This window comes from Chroicocephalus ridibundus, chromosome 1 (assembly GCF_963924245.1).
Source record: "Chroicocephalus ridibundus chromosome 1, bChrRid1.1, whole genome shotgun sequence".
NCBI classification, from domain to species: Eukaryota; Metazoa; Chordata; class Aves; order Charadriiformes; family Laridae; genus Chroicocephalus; species Chroicocephalus ridibundus.
In genome coordinates this window covers 6,446,837-6,464,091 of record NC_086284.1, presented here as the reverse complement: position 1 = coordinate 6,464,091, position 17,255 = coordinate 6,446,837, and the positions used below count along the sequence as shown (strand labels likewise).

The 17,255-nt window shown below is 43.6% G+C and overlaps 1 protein-coding gene across 3 annotated transcripts in view; it reads right to left on the bottom strand.

Annotated features, from left to right (window-relative positions):
* Window positions 1–17,255, bottom strand: part of INTS4 (integrator complex subunit 4) — a 42,208-nt gene that overhangs the window by 15,605 nt on the left and 9,348 nt on the right. For all 3 annotated transcript variants that reach the window (XR_010069994.1, XM_063326597.1, XM_063326613.1), the window contains exons 6-15: window positions 16,164–16,214; window positions 15,440–15,528; window positions 14,999–15,119; window positions 14,397–14,468; window positions 12,670–12,844; window positions 9,662–9,867; window positions 7,332–7,474; window positions 6,208–6,323; window positions 3,662–3,795; window positions 2,724–2,881 (exon numbers count right to left, since the gene is read on the bottom strand). Coding sequence is in view for 2 of the 3 variants with exons in the window: in XM_063326597.1 (XP_063182667.1) it covers window positions 2,724–2,881; window positions 3,662–3,795; window positions 6,208–6,323; window positions 7,332–7,474; window positions 9,662–9,867; window positions 12,670–12,844; window positions 14,397–14,468; window positions 14,999–15,119; window positions 15,440–15,528; window positions 16,164–16,214 (1,265 nt within the window). In the remaining variant the exon portion in view is untranslated. The remainder of the gene's footprint in view (window positions 1–2,723; window positions 2,882–3,661; window positions 3,796–6,207; window positions 6,324–7,331; window positions 7,475–9,661; window positions 9,868–12,669; window positions 12,845–14,396; window positions 14,469–14,998; window positions 15,120–15,439; window positions 15,529–16,163; window positions 16,215–17,255) is intronic.

Sequence of the window (17,255 nt, the reverse complement as noted above, 5' to 3'; positions counted from 1 at the left end):
GAGCAGCCAGTTTCTCCAGGAGAATGCTGTGGGAAACGGTGTCAAAAGCTTTGCAAAAATCCAAGTAGATAACATCCACAGCTTTTCCCTCATCCACTAAGTGGGTCACCTTATCATAGAAGGACATTAGGTTTGATAGGCGTGACCTGCCCTTCACAAACCCATGCTGACTGGGCCTGGTCACCCTGTTCTCCTGCATGTGCCGTGTAATGGCACTGAGGAGGATCTGTTCCATGACCTTCCCAGGCACCGAGGTCAGACTGACTGGCCTGTAGTTCCCCGGATCCTCCTTCCGGCCCTTCTTGTGGATGGCTGTCACATTTGCTAACCTCCAGTCAGCTGGGACCTCCCCGGTTGTCCAGGACTGCTCATAAATGATGCAAAGTGGCCTGGCGAGCACTTCCGCCAGCTCTTTCAATACCTTTGGGTGGATCCCATCCGGCCCCATAGATTTGTGCACCTCCAGGTGCTGAAGCAGGTCCCTCACCGTTTCCCTTTGGATTACAGGGGCTTCATTCTGCTCCCCATCCCCGTCTCCTAGCTCAGGGGTCTGGGTGCTCAGGGAACAACTGGTCCTACTGCTGAAGACTGAGGCAAAGACTTCATTAAGTACCTACATAGCTTCACTACCTCTTTGTAGTCCTCTTGAGTGGCCTGCCCTTCCTTCCAGAGGCCATAGATCCTCTTTTTTTCCCTAAGTTGCAACACTAGCTCCCTGTTTAGCCAGGCCGGTCTTTTTCCCCGACGGCTTGTCTTCTGGCACATGGGGACAGCCTGCTCCTGCGCCTTTAAGACTTCCTTCTTGAAAATCATCCAGGCTTCCTGGGCTCCTTTGCCCTGGAGGACTGCCTCCCAGGGGACTTTGTCAACCAGGCTCCTGAAAAGCCCAAAGTCCGCCCTCTGGAAGTCCAAGGTAGCAGTTCTGCTGACCCCTCTCCTTGCTTCTTGCAGAATCGAAAACTCTATCATTTCATGGTCACTGTTCCCAAGTCCATGATGTCGCCCCTCAGCTAACAGCTAGGCAGATATTCCGTTTCCCAGTCTTCCACGCTTCCCAATTCCACTAATGCTATTTCCTTGCAAATCTTAACCAGATTTCAACATCCCCGCAAGACAAAAAAAAAAAAAAACCAAAAATGCCTGTTGGAGAGATGGAGAAACGAAACCACAAAGACCGATTTGCTAAAAAGCCCGTCTGGCAGAGTCAGCTGCAGAGCCTGGGGGAAGAGCGTCAGGCTTGAGCGTGGTTCGAAATGTACGTCCCCAGCAGACACCAGCTCCACGAGGTCTGCTCTACTTTCCCTGCGGACAGCAATGATGAAGGAGGAGGGAGTGACGTCCCACCGCAGAATCCACTGCTGTGAGCTTCTCCCATCCCTCTCCTCTCAGCAATCAAACCACTGGTGCGGGGAACTCCTGTCCTCTGCAAAATAACCTCCAACGCTTTTGTCTGTTTGTTTGATCTTAATTCCCTCCTTCTCTTAAAGTTGGAAACCAGCAGCTGGTTTGATACGGTTCCTGGGTGGCGATCCCAGCAGGGAAAAAGCCAAGCTAATAATTTCCACGATTCCTACACTCCGAATCGAAAACATTCACAGCCTGTGAGGTTTCCAGACCTTCATCGCGCTGATAAGACTCTGGATGATCCGCCAAGACATTACCTGTTTCAAGCATTTAGTGCATGAAATGCTTTGAGACTACATGATTCTAGGATTCTATGATTTTGGGCTGCACAAAGTAGCTTCAACACAGCTGCGGACAAACCATACAGTTTTCACAGCTGGGTTTTCAGTGAGGAGCACAGTTTATTTGCCATCGCAGTGGGTGTGAAAGCGATTTACAGCTACGTATACAGCAGAGGCAGCTCTTTTGGAGGAAGGGGGGAAAAAAAAAAAAAAAAGCAAAGCTTTTTGGAATTCCGTATTCCACACAAAGCATTTTAGACTGTTTTCCTAACTCTCAAAATAAGGGTCTTTTCCTCTTCCCAAGCAGAGGAATCGTATTGAAAGGGTTCTTTTCAAGTGTTTTGTTTGTGTAAATCAATCCAGAGATGAAATGGAAGAGGCAGCATAAAATCCACATTCAGAAGCCACGTTGTGCACCCTTATCTATACGGCAGCAGACAGCAACACGCAATAATGTCGTCTATTCCAGGAAAATCTCTCTCTGATTTTCAAACTGATGAAGAATGCCAAAGTCCTTTAGAAGTGGGACCGGCGATAACACCCAACAAAGCAGCAGAAGGCCCTCTCCTGCTGAATGAAAGGCCACAGGACCTGGAAGTTAGAAGAGCAAAGGGGACAACCTCTCTCTTCCCACAAAAGTGAAACAAACAAACAAAAAAAAAATACCCTGAGCACGTACAGTAGAAATAATACGATCAAAACGAGGGACTCGTACAGGGGCAGAGAACTAAGAACGACACACAAGGCTGTCATCCCTGATAACTGAAAGTGTATTTTACCATAAGGCAACAGTCCAAGAAGGTCTTACCATACTCTGAAAAGATGTTCCCCTAAACCACACGCTAATTATGCGGTGGGGCAGCGCCAAGGGCAGTTTTGTTTCAAACAGGCCGTGAATACCTTTTTATCCCAATGCTCTCCAGAAGGCGGCTCAGACGAAGCGTCCGATGGCAAAGTACAACACTGATACTCAGAAGCAAAGCACCTGCTTCAGAGAAACTGGGAATCCTAACCCATCTTCCCACGACGCAGCCTTACCGGATGGTAAATTCCAGCAGCTCCTGTACGCCCTGCGGGTCAAGGTGCTGAAGGTTGTACACCCTCTCCAGGCTCTGATGCAAGAACTGCTGGGAAGGATCTTCATGCGGTGCGATACTGGGAGAGACAGGGGAGGACAGCAGCTTTCTACCTGGCAACTAAGCAAGAAGAAACACATGCACACGGGAAAGTCGAACACAAGTAACAACACTGCAAAATGCTGCCGCCTTATTTAACAACTACCGGTCGAGAGTTGGGATTTATTTCTCAAATTCAAAATTTCTATCAAGGATTTCAAGTCTACGTCTTTTATCTTTGCTAGTTAATAATCTCCATTTCATAATCCACTTGCAGCTAGAGATCTTCAGGTTAAACTTCAACATCCCTTTGAGGGAAACATCTTCCTCATCCACTAACCATGATACTGCGAAGTCCAAGACCACGCCAACCGCACTTCATTTTACGAGCTGTACTACGACTTACGATCGACTTCAGTCCCACCCGTACTTCCATGCAGGAACAAACACGCTTCAAAGCAGCAGAGAACATCTCACCCGCGAGTAAATTGTTTAGGCAGGGCACAAGTCAAATGGTGGAAGATCTACAAAGGCTAATCTCCCCTTCCCCACGCAGTGAAAGCTACAGAAAGCTCCCAGGAATCCCACCCTCCCAGTGTTCTTTCCTAACCAGCAAACCATGGGCTGTTCTCACTTGAGAGCAATAAAGTTATTATTCTCCCCAAAATATTACAAAATCCATACTGTAACAATTTAATATTTGGCTCTCCTTACTTAACGTACATTTGAATATTCATTCGCTTGGAGCTTGGGAGAAAAAAATCTTTTTAGAATCCAAGTGTTACACGTGAACAGCCATGGGAGAGACCAGTGATATTTGTAACAGAGCGGCGAAGTGCAAACCAAAGCGGTTCAACTTACTCTTAACGGAGGGACCAGATGAGAGAGACTGTCCCGAAGATAGGCGTAATGTCTGAACGTGTGATCAGAGAAGAGGGCAGGCATTGTTGGGCAACTTTTCGCAGCGTTAAAAATCAGAACCAGAACAGCAATGTCTATTGAAACGGATTGTTAAAGGAAAACAGACGACAGCAAGAAGAGCTCCTCGGGGATGGCCACTTAAAACAACAACAACAGCTCAACAACCCCTTCTTTGCTGGAGACTGTTTAGGAAGTTCTTTACAGTTGGAGAATGCGGAGCAAAAACCCAAAGAGGCAGCTGCCTGAGCAGATGAAAACAAAGCAGAAAGCACAAACGTTACAGGGTGAGCCATGCTGGAGGCAGGATGTTCATGCCAACGTGGGATGGCTCAGAGGCGACACAAAGGACAGGAGCCAGGGATTATAAATGCAGAACGTGCTCATTAGGTGGAGTTTCACTCTTCCTCAAAGCTCACACTCTGCTTACCAGTTTGGCACCCAAACACCACCTAAAATTAAACATTTACCTCTGAGTTTTTGAAAATTGCTGCATTTCCTACAACGCCCTGAAAAACATCTCTCTCACACAGACTTAAAAAAACCCAAAGAATCAGACACGGGAAGATGATTCTGCAATGGAGAAGACGTTTTCATAGTCTGAGAGCCTGAGAAATAGAGGGCAGCCAAAGGCTTAAATCAGTTAGCCCAAAGGCCGGGGCATTCTGGAGGGGTCTGGAGCACAAGTCTGGTGAGGAGCGGCTGAGGGAGCTGGGGGTGTTCAGCCTGGAGAAGAGGAGGCTGAGGGGAGACCTTCTCGCTCTCTGCAAGCCCCTGAAAGGAGGGTGTATCCAGGGGGGTCGGTCTCTTCTCCCAAGGAACAGGTGATAGGACAAGAGGAAACGGCCTCAAGTTGCTCCAGGGGAGGTTTAGGATGGATATTAGGAAAAATTTTTTTACACTGAAAGGGTTGGCAAGCATTGGACCAGGTTGCCCAGGGAAGTGGCTGAAGCACCATCCCTGGAGGGATTTAAAAGCTGGGCAGAGGTCGTGCTTAGAGATATGGTTTAGGGATGGGTTGTGTCAGTGTTAGGTTGATGGTTGGACTTGATGATCTGAAAGGTCCCTTCCAACCTGGGCGATTCGATGATTCGCCTGCACAGGGTTGACCCCAAGCGTAAGATCTCTAGCAGGAGAGGGTGAAAGGATCCCAAAGCAAAGCTTATGCTTGTCTGGGCACTCACCTGCACGGGGAAGAGGTAGGTTCAGCCACAGAAGGGACTGAATCCACATCTCCCACCTCCTGAAAAATCTTCTGCCTCTATGGGCTGCCAAGCATAAAGGTTTCCACTTGACAAACCAGTTTCTCCTCTTTACCCAAAAGCCTTTCCAAATTTTCAGCTGAAGCTATTCAGCTCGCCTGATTCAAATTTGCTAAGTGCTTTGAATCAAACAAAACAATGTTTTTAATTAACAGTTTACACTGGAAACGTACCATTGAAGCCTACCTTGCCCTTTCCGGCTCCCAGGCCTGTCTTCACATAATATATCTCCACAAAATACCTCCAAAACATTCTCTAAAATAACGTTCTTTGGTTCAGGGCAGGAAGGTGCATCGAGATAAATAACAGCTTTCTCCCCACCGCAATGTTCCTTCAATTCTCAACTCATTGGGCAAGTTTACTCAAATTATTACTCAACCACCTGACCATGGATTAACCTTTCTCTCCACCCGATTCTAGACCTTTTCAATTCTCACAAGGTACGTATTTAATCCGTACAGAATTTCTAGCTGATGGCCTGGGACTGGTAAGAGAAATCAAGAGTAGCTTCACAGAGGAAGAGAGCTGTTCCAGTCCAGCACGTCTCAGCATGCATCAGAAGTAACACTACATTCTGCAACCGCACAGAAGGGGAGCAAGGAGAATAAACAATGGAAAAATGGTATTTTGCATTTCCAAGGCATCTCCTATTGTTAAGGATAATGGTATTACAATAATAGTTTGTATTCTAAAGCACTAGAAGAAATAACATTAATATGAGGATTTCTGATTTTGAATTATTTCGAAGAGATGGTAAATATTTAACATTATAGGGATTCAGACACCACTGTACTAAGAGACAGTGCTGTTCTGTACTCTGCACAACAGAGAGGATGGAAGTTTTACTTAAAAAGAAAAACAGAAAGAAAACCACTCTTCTCATTTAAAAGCTAAAGCCTCTTCAAAATTAGCACAAACTAGACAAACGTTTTCACATCAAAGCACTCATCTGCAATGCCTAAACCTTGACAAATTGCTTGATAAACAGATTATTCATCACAGTATTAAAAAAGGCTAATTATACCACATTGGTATTTACGAAGATGGTTCCAGATAACAGTTATTCCATCACTTGCTGAGCAATAAAACTAAGCAGCAAAGGGATTCGGAAATAGCTACAGGATTGTCTGCTACGGTTTGAAACGGTTTAACAAATGTGAGCATCAGGAAAATACGAATAAAATCTATTACAGTCAAAGCGATCAAGTGGCTTCATTAAAAAGATACAGGCTGGGTCATCCATGTCTGGTTCTGGCGTGTCAAAGAACGGATGTGTGCTCAGCAGCTCTGGGACTAACGGAAGCACCAAAGTGGGATGCCTGCTTCCCAAGAACTTCAAGCATCTGGAAACACACAAATTGAAATATTTCTTCATGTGACGTACATTGCAAAATACAACATTTTACAGCATTATTCCTTTATGTTGTAGCGGCGCTTGGAGCTGGTGGTCAGCATCAAAATCCTACTGTCCACGTCTACTGTCTCTTCACGGCTGAGTATTTGCATTAATGTTTGATAGGATCCAAGAAAGCTGAGAAGACAGCTTGAAAAAGCAAGCGGTAATAAAAATTGTTTATTTAAACTGTCCAAGAAATAATAAACACCTGGAGCTATGCAACCCAAGAAAATCTTTCATACTCTACGCTAACAAATGAGTGTATTTTTTTTTTCCCCTTCGGAAATAAAGGAATGAGGAGGTAAAAACCCAATCAAATAACAAAACCCAAAACCTCCAAACTCACAGAGCAATGTAAGAGTACACTGGAACACCAAGACGACTAAAATAAGTGTTTCCAATCATACCCAAGAATTCCACCTCAAACCATGCGTGCTGGAGCATCCCTTCCTTTGTTACTTCCATTAAACAACCAGAAAAAAACCCCACACAAGTGTTCATTGGTTTTGCTCAGACAGAAAAAGCCCCTCCGACAGCACAATGCAGCCAATCCGCTTGTCACGACTCACACAATCAACCGCTGGTAAATATTACTATTTAAAGCGGTGTCAAGTAAGCACCAAAGGACTAGTTGCGTAGAAGAGATGAGGTTTTAAACTGCAGGTTGAGTTAATCTTTTCCGGGAATGCTTTGAGTGCTTCTAAGAAGGCTCTTTCCAGGAGTTGTCCTCAGTTCTGGATTCCCAGTACAAGCGAGAACAACAGAGAGTTTCTACGTCAGCCACGAGCACCTACAATACTCGGTATATCCACTATTCCAAATATATAGAGAGTAACAGGATTGTATGCCTGCAATACCTGTTACCTCCTTAGCTGGCTCAGTATTTGCCTAACGCCTCAATTACTAAAAAGAATAGGAAAATAAGGAGACACACAAGGCCACTGAACACACTCACTTCCATATGGATTCTCTGTCCGTGGGATACTTCGTTAGGTTTTTCAGCAGCTCCACCAGTGCGAGATGGATGCCTTCTTTAGTTGAGACGTTGGTGCAACACAACAGTTCATGAAGCGCTTCCCGAATGTCCCTTGAAGAATCCTAGAAAAAACCAACCACTCAACCACCTCTGAGCACCGAGAGGGAAGACGTGCCTGCGCACACCTTTGCTCTGAAGGCAGCAGTTCCTGTTCCTTGGCTGAATTAGTACTAGAGGCGCCTGAAAAATAGCGCACTTCTCTAGTTATCACAGCTAAGCACGGATGAAGTGACAGCCCAGGCAACTGCTGGAGGGTCTCCTGCTGGTCTCATCCACCCACGTGCTTCATTTACTGGAATCAATGGGAACTGCTTCACCGCTGACCTCCTCAAGCGGAGCAAAAATCACTATTTGGTTTGGGTGACGACGTACCCTTGACATGTCAACGGCTGGACAGAACAGGTTAACAATGATCGTCTATAGGATCAAGGAACTTGACCTAACTACAGGTTTATAGACGGGCAATAAAAGAAAACAAACAAACACACTTAGAGATTTGGTCAGGAACTTTGTTACAATCATATGGGATCCCTAATGTACCACTTCTAAAGTCATATTGCGCCCATTTTATTTTTTAGGCCAGGGCGGGTTTGTACAGAGGAGCTTACGCAATCTCCAAGCAGTATTTTTAGAAGTGCCGTGGCTGAACTCCAGCTTAATTAATTACATTCCTTCCGCCCAAAACCACCTTGCTCTTCCATATCAATGTATTATACTTCCTCGCTATCAGCATTTGTGTGGCACTGCTGGACAGAATGTGAAAATTTGACAGGATACAAGAACCGGCCACGTTTCAATGGTAGTTTTTTTTATTTTTTTAAAAATTATAATTTGCTAAGTATCAACAGCTCATTCATCACTGTCTTACACAAAAGAAAAAAGAGCAGCCCTCTTGTAAAAGCTCTTAAATGACAGCCAGCACACAGAAACGATCAAAGGAGGAAAGCACAGCAGGGCTGCTCAGCTGTTCCTGATTTGGGTGGTGGGAGGCAGACTGACCAAAGAGAAGACGTACTCTAAGGACTGGAATGAAACGACCATGGAGGTAACATAGGTGAGTTGCACGGACCACTGGAAGGGCAGTATGGAGACACGGGAGGCAGAAGAATACGAAAAGACAGAGAGAAGCACAACTCAACAGAACCGGAGACGAAGGACAACAGGAAAAGCCGAATATAAAGCCCAGTGAGAAAAGCGAGGAGTAGCTGGTAGAGTTAATCAGATAAAGTCAAAGCAGTGGGGTGAAAACAGAAGTTACCCCATCCTCAACAGTTCCATATTTACATTCTTGGAACAAATTTAGGGACAAAATTTAATGCTGGTTTTCCAAATCCTTTATTTTGATACTGGAAGACAGAAAGCAAGCAAGCCCCTTTCAGAATCAGACAAACCCATTGCAATATTAATCAGTCTCACACTTCAGCTATCCTAATACCTGATAATCACTACGATAATATAAACCATAACACAGGTATGATTTATCATACACGGTAAGTCAGCGCAGAAGCGCGAGACAGAACCCCAGTCTAACTACGACGTTTTTATACCTTGATGCACAAGTCCCCGGCCTGAACAAATGCAAATGAACTACATAAAAATTTGAGGCACCTAAAACTTATTGCTGCGTCTGCAAATTCATAAGCAGTTTGGCACAACAACTGTTCAGAGAGCCAAAATCTCTTCTCCTTCCCGGATCAAACCCGTCAACCAGGAGAAGAGCAGCTGACTCGTGCTGTCCCCTGCATCCCGGCTGAGCGCTGACTGGAAGGCTGCTGGTTGGGAAGACCCAAAATTATACATCAGATCATGCAAACAAACTCTCTGAACGCTCCGAAGAGAGATCTCAGGCCCGTGCCCTGTCTCTGCTTGGTGAGCAAAGGCGTCGCCAAAGCAGCTGAACAAAGGAACAGAAAGGAAATGAAGCTGTATTCGACACGAGGTGGCTCAGAGCGCCACAGCTCAAAACAGGGCAGAAGGAAACACACGTGAGGCAACAGCACAGTGATCAAGGGATGAGTTTTTAATCTGAAATTCATCTATTTCAAAAGCATTTTGTTGTCCTGGAGATTACAAGCTAATAGGCCTTAGGAGCCTTTGGGGGTGTTCAAAGTGGAAAAAAAAATAAATAAACAGTAACAAAAAAGGTGGAGAGTTTCAGCTCAGAGGAAGGGGCTGATTAGCATTATATGATTATAATACCTCAAAGAAAGCAGGAATGCAATTTTTTTCCTCCCGCAAGAATTTCTTACCTCCAAGACAGCTAACACGGTATCCAGCTGGTCTTCCCGCAGCGTGATGTTGTTGGAAATTTTTCTCATTGTGTGTATCGACTGCAATCTCACCTCCTCAATTTCATCGTTAAACATGTCAACCAAAAAATCCAGGCACTTCTCCGCAAAAGAAGGCGAGGACTGAGCCAACATACAAAGGGCTTCAACCGCAGCGATCCGAACCTCTATTCAAAAAATAAAATGGGAGGGAATTCATCGTTAGTGCTGTTTAAAAGGACATAGTACCCAACAGCCAGGCCTCGTATTATTCAAGGACTGGGCTAAGGACAGGAGATGCTAAGGAACCCCTGACGACGATGGAAACTAAGCAGGGACCCAGGCCATTAGGGACCTTTTCCACAGGCGAGTCTTCAAATCTCAAGCTTCACCACTGATACAGCGTGCGCTGCTGCCGTAAGCATCTGCGGAGGGACCTGCAGGTGAAAGAGAGGTCTCCTATCCCGCAACAAACGTTACCTATTTCGTAGCGCGTTTTGCAAGTGTAGCCATAACCCTGGTATCTTAAGCAAACTAATTTAGATAATTAAAGTCTGCTCGTTTTATTCTCCCTGGCGTTTTAATTGCTCGGAGCGCTCGCTGCATTTTTAACTTGCTAGGTAGCACTTTAGGGATTGCTGAAAAGCCCTAGAGTATCGGCGCTTTGGCAGTAAACAGAATGAAATTCCTCTGCTTCACGACTCTGGATTCCTCAAAAGAAAGGAAAAAGGTGCTTCATAATTATCAAAATTACTCAGAATTTAAGCAAAAAAAAGCATTAAAAGGTGTCTGGAGTGTATTCATACTGTAAAACATGGTAGGAATTTGAAGAATAGCCAAATATAACAAGCTTAAGTGGAGATGAGATTCTCTTCCCTGCAGCCATCCTCGCTAGCTTCCATAACATTTATGTGCCAGGATCGTAAAAATAAGCATTAATCTGACGTCTTGCAAACATTATTGTTTTAAACATACTTTTATTTTTCGTTCAAATTAGCTCATCTTGAAAACATTTACTCAAACTCGCGTGTAGCTTTTAGGCCTATTGTTCTTAAAGAGCATATTCGATTCCTGATGATTCTGATTAAGCAGAAAAATGCAAACACAGCAAGAGCCCTGCTTATTCTGTAACGAAGCTTTTGTCACAACTCGGAGTCCCCACCGTCATTAAGACCAAGGTACTAAGAGAAGAAAAAACATTTCACCGATATTGCTATCCTAAGCTGACACACTAATTCAGATTTAAGTTCCAATGTGGAATTCAAGAAATGAAGCAGCGCTGCAAGTAAGGAAGAAGAGAGCTCAACAGTATTTAAAAATGCTGTAGTGGAGGGAGAGACCTACGTTATTTAAAGATCTATAATTTAAAGATCTTTCCATTTTACCGCCATCAGCCATTTTACCAATGGTGTACCTACGGCACAAGAAAGCGGAGAACGTGTTTCACAGGTCCATGGACTGAGCCAGTGAAAAGATTTTTACTGTTAGTCAGAAAAAGACCAAAAGTTGCATTTTCAAGCTTCGGGGAGAGTTCAGCTATTAGGAAAATGTGCTTTTATTTGCAGGAGTCGTGGAACAATAAACTGACTTTTACAACACAATCTACAGAGATATTTTTGTTATGGTGGTTTTGTACTCTCTCATTTAGCCACGTCGTTTCAGTAACACTAAAAGCAAATTGAGGACTAACGTTCAGAGCTAGGCATTTTCACGGTTCTATGCAAATACAAGCCATTCTCAACAGCCTTAAAAAAATATGAATCTTCCCTTTTCCATGGGAAAGTTGAGTTGGGAAGGGCAGCACACAGACTTCCCTGAGGCCGTCAGCATGGTCAATGCTACAGCCAAACCCCGGAGCTCACGAACGTCTGTGTTCCAGTTTGACACTCGTAATTCATCCTCTTTAAAAGAGGAGATCAGATCTAATCTGCTGGAAAGAGACTACGGCCTCCAAGTCCACCATAGGAAAACCACAAGAGACCAACACAACAGCACTATGGAACAGGTAAACGTGACCTCAGACCGCAGCTATTTCCATTGAAGAAAAAGAATTATCAGTAACGTCGCTAAAGATGTAAGCAAGGCTTCACCTGAAATTTAACTACCTGAAAACACGCAGATCCAGTTACCAATTTTTGAGAATAATGCATTCTAGCTGGCCAAGAGGAAAGCTTTTAGAGCAGCAGAGACTAAAAGGAGCCCAGCCTGTTTATCCCCTTGCCACATGAAAGCTGTCTCTTAATTCATTAGGGAAGCCAAGCCCCAAGAGAAGCAACGACTGTTTAATCCGAAACCTACCACTGGCTAAGAACAAACAGGTATAAATTGGATAAAATTGGGCGGGAAATTAGAAAACTTCTGTTTGCTGGAGCTGGCGGATTCTGAAAAATTTTGAAAAATAGGTGGGTTTGTCTCCATTAGTTCTACCCTTTGTTAGGATGGAAGCTGCTCTGTTTACAAAATGAATGATTACTGGACTCCATGGACACAGCTTCCTTGTAGTGCCATGTTTTAAACAAGTTCAACAAATTTTGTTTTTCTTTCCTGCAGAAAAAACACCAAAGAGCAGCAACTAATGTTGCCAATTTAGAGCCACATGCAACTCTTAAATTTAAGTCAATAAAAAAAAATAATCCCAGTAGCTTTCTGCATAATATAATGATAATAATAATGTAACAACTTCTTAACAGGTATTTTACTAAAACTTTACCATTTCTAGGGAGCTATTTGGTTTTGGCTACTCAATGGAACATTTCTATCAAAAACTCTGTGCAGCGCTGTAGCAGCTTTGAAACAAACACCGTACCAGACATCGCAACGGAATAAAACGCTACCACCCCGAAGTCCACAACTTATTAAAAAAAAAAAAAACCCCACACAATAGCCAAGTGATCTAATTTGACACCAACCAACCAAAACCCAAACCAAACAACCAAAAGAGCCACCACACGCCTCCTCCTTCAGTCATTCCGTAGTAAGTTAACACTTACCATACATCTCATCTTCCAGGCCATGAACAAAGGCCCCGCAAGCTCCCGACTCAATCAAGTTTACAGCACCCGTATCGATTTCTTCTTTGGGAGCATCGTCTCCCCATTTTCTGCCACTTGAAAACTCCCCAGAGCTGTAGAGTTCTTTGGCTCTTTCGTGCGCAGTGCGCTTCCTCTGTCCAAACAAATCTTTCAATTAGAACCACGTTACTTTAAATCACAGAATCGTAGGATGGTTTGGGTTGGAAGGGACCTTAAAGATCATCTAGTTCCAACCCCCTGCCCTGGGCAGGGACACCTCCCACCAGACCAGGTTGCTCCAAGCCCCGTCCAGCCTGGCCTTGAACCCCTCCAGGGATGGGGCAGCCACAACCTCCCTGGGCAACCGGTGCCAGTGCCTCACCACCCTCACAGCAAAGAATTTCTTCCCGATATCCAATCTAAATCTATCCTCCTCCAGTTTGAAACCGTTACCCCTCGTTGTATCATTACACTCCCTGATCAAGAGTCCCTCCCCATCCTTCCTGTAGGCCCCCTTCAGGGACTGGAAGGCCACTATAAGGTCTCCCTGGAGCCTTCTCTTCTCCAGGCTGAACACCCCCAACTCTCTCAGCCTGTCCTCACAGCAGAGGGGCTCCAGCCCTTGGATCATCTTTGTGGCCTCCTCTGGACCTGCTCCAACAGGTCCATGTCCTTCTTGTGCTGAGGACTCCAGAGCTGGATACAGTACCAGTATGACCAAACAAAATACTAAATGGTTTTCCTGGATTTGAAAGTAGATGTAGCCAGAGGCTTGGTTATTGACAGAGACAGGCAAATGCAGAGAAAAGCAAGTACTGCCTTCTCTTCTATGAATATTTCTAATTGCCAGCAACTCTTTGTACTTTTGATGTTGGGAAAGGATAACTACTACTATATTTTAATTAACATAATCTTAGACATCCATTATAAGAAAAGCCAAACTGGGTCAGAAGAAAGGCCCGTCTAGTTAAGTATCCAATAACTGATCTGCAAAAACACATGCTATCACTTTGCAGCGCAACTTGTTAAACTGCAATTAAATACTTTAATGACTATCAATACTATACAGAGTTCAGCAGTGCTTAAAATGCGATATTCATTCGGCACACTCGATCTCCTTTCCCTCCTCACTGCAAAGAAAGCTGTGCAGCACTTTCTGTAATAGACTTGCCAAAGCAGGCCACAAAAACTAGCAGCTCTAGCTTCATTGTTCTTTTGTAGACAGAAAAAAAAAAAACGTAGTACCTCAAGCGAGTTGCTTAAGGAAGGAATTTCACTGAGAAGTTCTCCTCGTAGGGCTCAAGAGTCCCAGACTTTACCTACTCATGTCTCTTGAAATGTTTACGTCTACTGGTCGGATCTTGCAGGATGTTTCCATAAGTTCGCTCCCAAAACTAGGATGCGAACATTCCATACACAATAAATAATGCTTTTAGCCAAAAAGGCTGCCAGAATAACACAAACGTTTACCTCTCGTGTGCAAAACCTGAATAGCCTAGAGCTGTTTATTACGGGCTCAGCTAATGAAATCTAAAACTAGCAATTGCTTCATTGACTTTAATCTGAAAGAAAACCTGTCACCATCAATTAGCTCTCGGCAGCCCTGGGGCAAGGACATGGTAAACAAACACACTCGACATTAACGTACCTGTTGTGCGATTTTAGTACAATACACACAGTAAAAACAAAGCCAAACATTTACGTACCCTCAGATCTGACATGAGCTTCTTGTCAAGGGTCTGCTCTAAGAAATGGGAGCTAACTTGTTGCATAGAACCCTAAACAAAACACAAAACAAAACAAAAAACATCAAAAGTAAGAAACACAATTACTCTAAATTACACCATATAATTTCCTGATTTATCCCCAACACGGCATCCGATATTATCCACTCATTCTAATGTCAAGCTTTGTTCAATGCTTGACACTACCGTATGTACGTCAGAGTCTGAAGAAGTTCACTTAAGATGGTCCAAACATCTTATTTTCCCACCGAGGCTAACATGGTCTTTCTTGAATTCAGTAGGCTGACATGTCCTGCGCTGGAGAAGCAGGGGGAGGGAATTGCGCCAAGTACTTGTTGTTTTTCTGGGATACTCAACCCTCTACTCTCCAGGAAAGAGTCACCGCAGAGTTCAGCTGAGAAACTTTTGGGTTTCCTTGACCTCTCTCCCTTCTTTCTACTCAGAATTTTGGTAGCAATTTACCTCCCCAGTTTTTAATCCACCCCCCCATTTCTTTTCAAATACATGTGAAAAGTAAAGTAACATAACATAACTATTTTCAGATAGAAAAGAATACAGCTTACCAATAACTTAGCAGCTTGTACTCTAACAACCCAGGAACCATCACTAACCATATGACAGATTTTTCCAAACGCATCATCAACCAAGCGAATTTCTTCATTGGAAGAAGGAATCGGGACGATGCTAACATAGAGAAACACGAATCAGTACGCTGATCTTACACCACGCTGGACTGCATCAAGTAAGAACTGATGAATTCCTACGGATGTGAAGCAAGCATCAGGGGGGTTGGACTAGATGTTCTCCGAAGCTCCCTTCCAAACCCAACCATTCTGTCATCAGGAACCAAAACTTCATCCGGATCAGTGCATTCTTATCAGGTATCAGCAATTTGCACACATCGGTTTTCTAACAGCTACTCCTGAGATGTACTAGCACAAAACTCTCAAGATTAGGATAATTACTATGCCCGTATTTTGAATCACTTTGCGTACGGTACATACCTTTCAGGGTAAAGCTGACTGAGGACCCAAATCAGCTGAACTGCGGCACTACGCACTTGCTCGTAATCGTCCGCCAACAGCTTGCAGGCCTGAAAGAAGATTCACGGTCCAGAATACCTGAAACATCTCCCCCTGAGCTGTCATTCGCTCCCCACAGCGCAATTAGTATCCTCACCACGAATCAGTTAGGACAGATTATAAAAATCTAGTCTTCCTTTCTACTCCCTAGTATTTCCAAGTTTGGTTAGGTAGACTAGTCCTAACAGAGTCAGTCAGGCACACGCTGTAAAACTCCAGAACTGCCTGTACTGCGCAGGAAGCGCAAAATGGGAATCTGGAGGAGAATTAATTTGATACAGGCTTCAGTTGCGCAACCTTATTGACATAACAAACACAAGCTTCACGTGTACTCTCCAATGAACAAGGGTTTAAGACTTCAAGATTGCCAGATGACAGTAATAATTACATAGTCCCATGATTATCTCCCCCAATAAACAATACATTCCAATCAAAACATGCGCTTTAGTGCGTTTAAGCACAATAAGGTGCAAACCAGACTTTTATTGCCACTGCCATAGGGCAATAAGGAATACAGACAACCTAAGTGCAAAATACTCCACTCCTGCTCAGTGCCCTCCCCCTCCCAAAGCACATTGTCACAGAATCTAAAAGGCAAGATATGCAAACAAGTACAAAATAAATACAAATTAATACACGGTTTTACCTGACTGTAAATAGCCTGCTGTAATTTTAATCCTCTTTCGTGAAGCTGCAGCTACAGAAAAAACAAAAAAAACAAAACAGAAGAAAGCATAACTATAGGTTTAAGTGACAGAGACTAAGTTTTCACTACTGTTTTTTCTGCTTTGAGTAAACCTAGTTGCTTGCATTTCTTGATTGCTGCTATAATTAAAATATTTCATTATCTTGGACGTAAGTATTTTAAATAAGAACTTTGATTTCAGTATAATTTCTTTAAACTTCACAGCTATTCATACTTCGATTGATTAGGAAAATACAATTTCTATAAGCACCGTCTGTCCGTTCTCCCAGCCTTCACACAATTGCTCAGTGTTAGCCATATTAATTACACGATTATAATAGACATAGGTAGCTTCAAAATGGTTAGTTTACTACTGTTCCTGAAACACAGATCCGAAAGTAGCATTGCCAATGAATTTTCATGCCCTGTAAACCTTTTCAATTGCCAAACCAGAGGAATAGCAAAAACCGTCCTACTAAACATTGTTTTTATCTGAAATAAAGTAGTATCACGAATCTGACTTATAGACAAAGGGATAAAATCTGGTTGAACGCGGTCGACAAGAAACAGTTGCATTTCTATATCTGCTTCTTCAAAATGCAAGAAGCCAGTGATAAAATTAAAGAAAAAAACCACAGACCAGCAAGGAAAACCACAACCAAGAACCCCCGACATGGTTAGTGACCCTGAATTCATGCAGAGCGTTTGCATGCAAGAGCAGTTGTCTTTGCGCTGTAATTATAAATTCAAGGTCATAAATCTGGTTCTGGATTTGGTTGAACGCCATTGTGAAAGTCGCTCAAACGACTTTAAAAAACAATAATTGTACCAACAAAAATGCGAATGGAAAGAAAGTGATGAGTGCAGCCTCCAGCAGAGGGAGATCCCAGACAGATTCAAGTGAAATCTGATCTCCTCAAATGCATCCTGCTTCTTTCTTCGGAGTTTAATATCATTAATTCTAATTCCCTTAATTAAAATACTCTTGTTGACCATCACGTTAGCTGAGATATTGTTATAAACCTTAAGGGTAATAGAGAAACTTCTACATAC